Source organism: Meleagris gallopavo, chromosome 8 (genome assembly GCF_000146605.3).
Source record: "Meleagris gallopavo isolate NT-WF06-2002-E0010 breed Aviagen turkey brand Nicholas breeding stock chromosome 8, Turkey_5.1, whole genome shotgun sequence".
Taxonomy (NCBI): domain Eukaryota; kingdom Metazoa; phylum Chordata; class Aves; order Galliformes; family Phasianidae; genus Meleagris; species Meleagris gallopavo.
In genome coordinates this window covers 16,475,320-16,484,443 of record NC_015018.2, presented here as the reverse complement: position 1 = coordinate 16,484,443, position 9,124 = coordinate 16,475,320, and the positions used below count along the sequence as shown (strand labels likewise).

Sequence of the window (9,124 nt, the reverse complement as noted above, 5' to 3'; positions counted from 1 at the left end):
TTGGTTTGGTTTGGTTTTGGCTTGAAACTCCCAGCAGCTTTTGAGATTATTTCAGTTCATTTAAATGCAATAAGCACTAACAGCAAAATGCCCTTCTGGCTGGCCCATTTTCTGGCTAACCAGTCCAAACGAGGAAATGCCTCTGGCATCAACCAAGAAGCCTCCAGCTGCACTTCCTATGAGATGAAAAATAAACTACCATCATCCACTTGGCCTACACCCCTTTCGGTGTGGGCCCACCCCTCATCGGTGGAGAGAAGATTCCAAGACTTGGAGAAATACTAACAAAAACTTGGATAAAACTGTGATAAAAATGAAGTGAGACTCAAATTAATTTGCACAATTCCATTATTATATATTACACCAGCACCCAGAAGGTGTCCAACAAGTATTGATCTCACAGTAAGCACTGTGCAAATGTACTGGGAATGTGCCTTGCACCAAAGAGTTTGCAGCATAAAAAGAAGCAGAGACAGATGAAGTGACTTGCCTAAAAGTATCAGCAGGTGAATGGCAAGAGGTGGGAACAGAGACAGGCGCAGAAAACACTTGGATCACTTTCTAGTGCCTTACACATCGACCATGCCCTTAGGCAACATCACCACATTTTTGGAACTGCATCGTCTGCTTATAGAAGGGACCTCAGCTACTCTGGCAATTAATGTGCTGCCATTCTTTGTGAAGCTTAGGGCCATTTTGATTTAGCTAAAACAGATCCAACATTTCTAATGGGCTAAAAAAATTGACAGTGAAAACAAACTCTTTTGAGCCTCACAGTGCTAAGTTTTAACATCCATCCTTATAGCCCGAGACCAAAAGTGCCACGGTCTTTCCCTAAAATTTTCAGAGGAAGGTCAGCATATTTGTGCCACAGGCCACACAACACTTGCCCAACAAACTACTAGTCAAATGGTGGTGGGGTAAAAAGTGATATCAAATCAATATAGAACAATCCTATCCCTTCTGATCCCCTCTTCCAATTCTTTCCTTTTTCAGGTCGTGATATGGCAAGCACCACCTTGCCTGGCTACCCACCCCATGTTCCCCCAACTGGACAAGGCAGCTACCCAACCTCAACTCTGGCAGGAATGGTTCCTGGTAAGTCCAGAATTCAATAATGGTGCACGTGTGTTTGAACAGTGTACCAGCAGCATAACAGCTTTCACAGTTGGCTTTGTTATTGCTTTGCTGCCGCTGAAGTCTATTCTTTTCACAAAGAATATGTCTGGTACCTATAACCAAAGTAGCTCACCACCCATTTTGCATTGTATGTCTTTCCCCTGGTAACTGATTCACTGCTGCTATGGGCAACTAGCTATCTATAACCTGTGCCAATTAATTGGTAATTAATTAACCTTAGTATTCATTAACTAATGTAATTATTTTTCAATGATCCGTGCAGATTATTATGTACTGCTTGTGGCTCGGGATATTCAGCTGTTCACTAACTTAGGGTAACAACTTACGTCTGTCTAAAGGCAGGGCTTCAAACTGCAAACCAACAATGGTAATTTAAGACCTGCAGTTTTTGGAGACCTACTGTCCACAGCCTGAACTAGCTAAGAGCTCACCAATTATTAACAGCATTTCAGGAGAAACTAACTATTCACTTTCAACAGCCAGCAACTTACCCACTCTCCGTTTATATGACAGCGCCTCCAGCTCAAGAAAGTATCTACCTAATCCTACATTGCAAGGCAACTGTTCCTTTGCCACTCAAATCCTTGGAAGAAATACATTCTTTTGGCAAATGTCTTGAGTAATACTGCCCAGGGTATGGGGAGCTCAGGGGATCATTTACCCTTGAAAAATCGAGAAGGTTATTCCCACAGTCTCTACTCCCCAGTTCTCAGATGACAGCCAGCCCAAGTAGATAAATGAAGAGGCAGGATTTTCATTTCTCAGCCACAGTAGCTCAGGACTCAGGACTTCATCTGCCACTGATTTCTGCTTATGGGAGCTGCAATAGCTAGTGAGCGGGTAGAGACTGTTCTGCAACCTCTGCTACCAGAGGAATGACTCAGAAAGCAACTGCGAAGTGTAGCAACAGAAAGTTGATAACAGAAAGCTTTTATATCACTGCAAAATGATTTCCACAGTTTGTGAGTCTAATTTAACCCTCATCCAGACCTTGAAACAGCCAACTAAACCAGCACATGCTGCAGAGCACAGTTAATCAGTGAAAATATCATCAATAGGGAATGTTTGTAGGTCAGCCTTAACACCTTTAAATGACAAATCACTGCTTATATATCACAAAGTACGGTTAATACCTATGGTCACATTCCACAGCTAGCAAGATGCCTACTACTGCATATGATCCCAAGACATATAAAAAACTCTTGGACTATGCTGTGACCTCCAGATCAGGCAAAGATAGCGAATGGGTACTTACCTTCTGTAACCCCCCTTCAGTCCCTCAGCATAGGTGACTGCTGAATTTTTGGGGTGCTGCAGCATTTGCAAAACTCAGGGCATCCCCTTCTACAGTTTTTCAGAGAGATGGTTTCAACTCCACTTGGCTCCAGAATCAGAGGAGCACTATGATGATATAAATCAATTTTAAAAAGCACTCTGTAACAGTAATCAGATTCAGTTAACAACATAGATGTCAGTTATAGTTCATAGGCCATGCCATACAGAAGTGATTGGTAGCACTGAAACAGATGACTCTTTGAATACTTATTTCTAAACCACAGGCTCTTCTCAACTTTTAATTCACAAGATCTTATGTTCAGTGTCTGCTATGTAATTTTAACACCCTCTGTACAAAGGTGATACTGACACCTAAACTGGGACAAAGATTTTGAGACCGCTAATCGCAGGGATCATCTATCCAAGAACAGGAGATTTGTTGCAGAGTGTAAGACAAGAGTGCCTCTAAAAACACACAGATACTGAAATTAAAAAAACCCCAAAAAGTAGGAATAGAATGATGAAGAAAGTTGAATTATGTATACTCCAAAGAGATTATTATTCAAGTCTAACAGACATCTTTACATTAAAACTAATGCCCAGATTCAGTCATGGAAAGTCTTCCTGTGGCCTGCTCAGGCATCCTGCATTAGTTACTGCATCTTTCTACATAGCACCGAGTCCTGGCTGTGCTGGTCAGGCCCCGCTGGTCAGCCCCAGCCTGGCAGCCCTTCTGTTCCTGTCTTCTTATGTGACGGGTGCCAACAAGCTGGAGATAAAGAGGCTTCCTGGGGAGGAACATAAGATCAGCTTTAATGGGTCACCCCGCGGGTCTCTTCAGCCAGTGCTCTCTGTCAGAGGCCAAAAGTGAATCTTGGGAAGAGTGTAAGAGTAAAGCAAGCCAGTATCAGCACTTTCTCGAAAGATCTCTGCCTCCAATGAGTTGCAGCTCGTGGACTTTCTAAGGCAGTTGGTATCTTCCTGTTTAATACTAAACACTCCGGACAGAATTCCCTTCCACAATCTCAAGCAGTGGCTCCTGAACCAATATAAGCCTTTAATGTCTGTAACAGCCTATGGCAAAAAGTTCTGTAGCTTAACTGAGTGTTGTGTGAAAACTACCTCCCTTATTTGTTCTGAACACACCACCTGCTAGGCTCACTTCATGCCTCATAGTTTCTGTATTAGAAGACTGAACGTACCAAGATTTAAATACAGATACCAAGAAATACTGTTAGTAAAGGTTCCCAAAGTGCAGACTACACAGAATATGGGCCTCATGAGATCGATCCGCTGTGCTTCTGCTAAGCGTCCGTGCTGAAAAGGGAAAACAAAGCAGCTCATCACCAGTGGTGTGCTATGTGCCTATGGGCCAAAAGGACCAGGAGCCAGTGCTTTAGGTATATCAGAAATACGAAGCAAGGGATTATCTTTAAGGGACGTACTGACAGGAAAATCAACATCATTGTCCAGCTATAAGCGGACGTGAGAAAGAAGCTCTATTTTCCCTAAAGCTTAAATAAGCCTAAATAAAGGCTGTAAGCTAAAAGCAGAACCTGGACAGAAAGCAGAATCGTGCAAAATTCTGATTTTTTGACATTTGTTTTCATCTTGCATTGGAATGAGGAGTCAGAATCTTGAAATTGTTCAATTTGCAAACATCAGGATGAAACATTTCAATAATGACAACATGTTCTAGATGTCAGGACATATTAAAATAATAGAAGAGATGAAAGGAAATTAAATGAGATGAGAAAGGCAAAATGAAACAAAACAAGAAAGTTGAAACATAATACTTTGTTTCAATTTGCAATCATTTCAGAACTTTTCCTTCCAAAACTCTCCCGAGTTGACAAGCTCATGCAAAACATTTCCATTTCGATGAGACAGCATTTTCCAGCGGAAAGCAGTTACTGAAAAGATTGACCAGTACCAACCATAGCTTTTCTGTTCTACCCATGACAGCCCCTCACTAGAGTTCTCCTCACGTGATCTAGAGAAGAGCTTGTCTCCATTAACTTTACAGCCATGCAACACGGTCAGTCATGCATGCCAGTATCTCGGAGGTCGACCCACATGATGTGGCAAAATACACGTCCTGCATTTGCAGTTGCTCACAGTTTCAGGTTGTTGGATGGACATGGATGGAAACAAGCAGCCCCTGCATGAACACCTGAAAAAGCAGTGTTAGTCACTCAGAGAAGGATGAAATCTGTGCATCTGAGAAGTGCTTCCTGCAAAGGTAACAGAGCACTCTGATCCCTGGCTCACTTCTTCCACTTTCCCAGAAAGGCCATCAAGATTCTGCAAACAGTTTTGGTGAAGTGAGCATTCTCTGAAAGGAACTGCAGTTTTCATAGAGCAGCACAGAGCCTGCAGAGGCTGGTGATGGCAACGGCAGGGAGTCGTTAAACAGAATCCAATGTTGATGAGGAAATTACACTTGTTTCATTAGTGATCAGGGAAGGCGATAGCTCAGTTCCTCTTGGTCACAGTTGAGCTCAAAAGCTCATTATCCTGCTGCATGCATGCTTTCACTCCTCGTCAATAAACACTGTTTCCAGTGGCTGCCCTCTCTCCTCCCTGGCTCTCCATAGCCGGTGCTCTTTCTCCTCTACTTAACCCGGGCTTTAGGAATTGCTATAAGCAGTTTGGGTGACAACTAGGAAGAAAGTGAGACAGAAACCTTGAAACATCAGAACTTTCCGATGTAGAGAGGTTAACTCTTTGTGAAGCATTTCAAATCAGTAATTCCCATCTGTGTTGTTTTTTTTCCTTCCTGGGGGATCAAATTCATTCAAATATACCCCACAGGTTATTAGTGGTAGAGGTAAGCCTGGACTGCGCATTGCTTTTTGCCTTTGTATCCTACTCCAGGGCATCTTAGTCATCACAATAGGCTTCACCTATTCCTTCCCAGCTACCTGTTGGGATTTTCAGTGCAGAACGTTTCTAAATATGGAAACATGAGGAATTATTGTCACTAAAACAACATTTATTAAGGTCTGTCATATGAAATACATTTTTATGCAGAAACTAAAAACTACTGTAAAGGAGCTTTGGATGGTAATTGGTCTTGAAACACACACATGCTACTTTGGTTATTGTTCTGAGCACCTTTAAAGGACCCAGCCAGGCAGATCCTCCTTGAGTTAAAATCACTGCAAATACACCAGCTGCAACAGACTTCACTTCTGCCATGTGAGAATACAGGTTTTTGCTTTAACTCGCCTGTGAAGGGAGATTTGCAGAGGTTACAGTATAATTAATTGACATTTCTTCAGTAATTGCAACCCAGGCATCGAACGCATCTCGCACTGCCTCCTTTTCCTATTCCATGGCATCTAGCAGGGACCCCAGCTGCTCTCCCAACACTTCTTTGTTCTCCACACACCCTTTGGAGCAGACCAGAAGCTATGTCATGCTGTTCACTCATTGCCTTTTGAGCACGTAATGCCTTTCAGATGTCACCCATTGCCCATTGGTACTGCATCAAATTGAGTCAGATAATGACTTTTTTTTTTTAAGTTTTGGGAAATTTATTTATTTTGAAAGCAATACCATACCTACTCGCTTCCCAAACATAATTCCCCTAGCCCAGCACAGACATCTATAAAACAGAGATCCAGGTCCTTATGCACAATAAAATATTTAAGATGACAACATTCAAACCTTGGTTCAGAGTCTTATTAGATCACAAAGTTCACAACTAGTGTGCTTTGGGCCTTATTTGCCAAATGTGAAGAGAGATCCACAGCCCAGCTTGTCTTCCAGATTCAAGACAGCACCTAACGTAACAACCATTGGAAATTTCTTTTCTGGAACTGGAATACAGAAAATTTTCTCTGTAACTCACTGATTAATCCTAAGTGTGGGACTCTGAATCACTTTTATGACTAACATCATCAAAGAACAAGAAAGAAAGAGTGATTCATATTTTCTATTGTTTTTTTATATGTAATCTACCCTGCTCTCAGAACAGCACCAATAACAACCTCAAACAATATGCTTCTGTACCCTCAGTACCCCAAAGACAAAACTTAGCCATACATACTGACAGCAACAGCCCTGCTGGTTCTGAGGCGTTTACTGAGAGATTTGTGTACCTTAAAGCTCCCATGCCATTTCTTGACACTGATTCTATTTAAAAGAAAGCTGGCAGATGTAGAAAAAGCTTGCATATGCAATCATACTGCAACCTGAGAATCAGAAATCAGAAGGCAAAGAAAAATAAACCAGTTTCTTTATTATTCATATGCTTGAAATATATCGTTTTAAACTAATTTCTTCATTCTGAGGTCAATCTCTTGAGTTTTAATTGTACAGATAAGCAACACTGTACATGGAGTACACAAAACCTACGGTGACCTGAAGGCCATGGCCCCAGCTGGGCAAGGCAGCTACATACACTAGTTTTCCTGATGGTATATGGATTCAACATGGACATGGGCTAGATGAAGCAGCAAACATACATCTTCTTTCTTAATTGTATTTCACAACTTCCTTGATTTCTTGCAGGGAGCGAGTTCTCAGGGAACCCCTACAGCCACCCTCAGTACACAACCTACAATGAGGCCTGGCGATTCAGCAACCCTGCATTACTAAGTGAGTACCTCTTTGCCACCGCACCCCCAGCTTCGCGCTCCTTCTGTTTGTCTCTTTGTTTTCTTTTCTTTGTTTGTTTGTTTCTGAAAAGAGCTTTCAATTCTTTGGCCAGACAAAGGGCCTTTTTCCTCACTCTCTAGTCCAGTGTCTAGATGGGTATATAGATCTCATGCATCGGTTCTGAAGCCAATTCTTCCACGAGATCGTTCAGAATTCCAGCTCAGTTCTGTCTTCTTGGGTTGCATCCACAGTTTAACCCAGATCAGATCAAAAGCTAAATTCAAGTTCCACTACTCTCACCAGCTGCAATTAGCATCCATTTAAGGTCCAACCAAAAACCCAGATGAGCTTTTACTCCTCTCCCAAGTTAACCCCAGAGGTTTTTGCTGGAGACCTGGAAATCCAGTGGGAGTTCTTACAAGACCGGGTGGAACACTATCTAGAATGGGAGATAGCCTTCAGTACTGCATCTTTCACTGCCAGTAGAGTTTCTTTGCAGGAATGTATCTATCTGTAGAGACTCTAATCTGACCAGAAAAAGTCAGGTTTTTTCTGCAGAGGAGGAAAAATTTCTCATCACATCTTCAATATCATATCAACAACTCTTCACAAGAAAACAGGAAGATATTTATTATATGTAAAATAAATCAGCTGTGATTATTAACCATGTATTTACGGAGGTTTAACAACTGGATAATAGATGCACATTTTACTCCAGTGCCATTAAACCTCAGTAAATGCAATCTTAATAATCGATCACTATTTAATATACATTCAATAACTGTCTAGAGAGCTTTTCATCTGATGAAAATCCCAAGTATTAAACAAAGTAATTTTGTTCCCTTTCCTCTCCTGCCTTTAAAACCGGCCCACCATACCTTACCAGAAACACTCAGCATGTGCTGAGCACCTCCCTGGTGCCCTCAACACAAGCATGGGGTATTTCTGCTCAGTGCTTGATGCTTCCCTCTCAGCTCCTCAGCGATGGTCAGAAGGACCAAGAGCACCTTCCCACAGAGGGTCTTCACACCCAGGGGCCTTGTAGCCTCTCTTCTGCGAAGCATGGCATTGGCCAGCCTCCACTGACTGCCACAGCCAAGTCCCCACTGTTTGTTCTTTTGCTCCCTTTCCTTTTCCTCGTTTCCTTTTCTTTTGTTTTCAGTTCTCCTTTGTTTCTTTTCTTTGTTTTATTTTTATTTTTTTTTTTTACTGTTTGTCCTTTCAACCAGTCCATTCTTCTCCTGTGTTAACTTTCAGGTTCCCCTTATTATTATAGTGCCACATCCCGGGGCTCCGCACCTCCCACTGCTGCCGCTGCCTATGACCGCCACTAGCTACCATGGAAACCACATGAAACTGCAGGGTGACAGCTTAGGCCTCCATATTGTACCTGTCTGACCCATCCCTCCACCCCTGGGAAGGTGAAGAGAGCCTCGCCGTGCCCCCCCGCAGCACACCTCCCTCTCCACCGCTCCGAGCGCTCGCCATGCCAGACCGAGAACCCCGTTCTCCCTGCATCCCCCTGCACCCTGAGGCACCTCAGGAGCCCTCAACAGCACCTCGGCACAGCTCGACCTCCTGCGCTCCCAAGACTTGAGGGGAACTGGCAGCCATTGCCTTGCGGGACCCCATTCTCCTGGGAGCGGTATGGGCAGAGGGAAGTAGGGAGACAGCTGCTCACACAACACTGATCCCCAAAGATACGCTCCTGTGTGGTGAACTCTTCAGAACGCGTAACCTGTGACCGTCGCCCTGTTTCCCAGGACAGAAGGAACAGCCTGGCTAGAGCAGAGATGGTGGCACTAAGCCCTGCCTATCTGGCAAACACGAGAAGGACCAAGTGACTTTCTGTTACTCCCCACGCACCTCATCCCACCCCCCGGCATGGCTCCTGGCGCTGGCTGCGCCCTGCGCGGTGCCCTCGAGGCCAGAGCTGGGCTGAACCTCACTCACACCCACAACTTCTGTGACACACAATCAGCTCAGACAGGAGGATGGAGCAACAATTACAAACCGACCGACGAAATGAAGAAATATATAAATAGATATATAAATATAACTGTGTTTTTATGCTTTGTCATGAAGGTCTGTAAAAAGGAAAAAA

General features: G+C 43.3%; 1 protein-coding gene across 1 annotated transcript in view; it reads left to right on the top strand.

Moving 5' to 3' along the window:
- The window catches only part of PAX2 (paired box 2), a 76,527-nt gene extending 68,094 nt beyond the window's left edge, over positions 1-8,433 (top strand). The window contains exons 8-10 of the mRNA XM_031554575.1: positions 997-1,098; positions 6,934-7,020; positions 8,278-8,433. Coding sequence (XP_031410435.1) covers positions 997-1,098; positions 6,934-7,020; positions 8,278-8,354 — 266 coding nt within the window. The 3' untranslated portion in view covers positions 8,355-8,433. The remainder of the gene's footprint in view (positions 1-996; positions 1,099-6,933; positions 7,021-8,277) is intronic.
- The last annotated feature ends 691 nt before the right edge of the window (positions 8,434-9,124 follow it).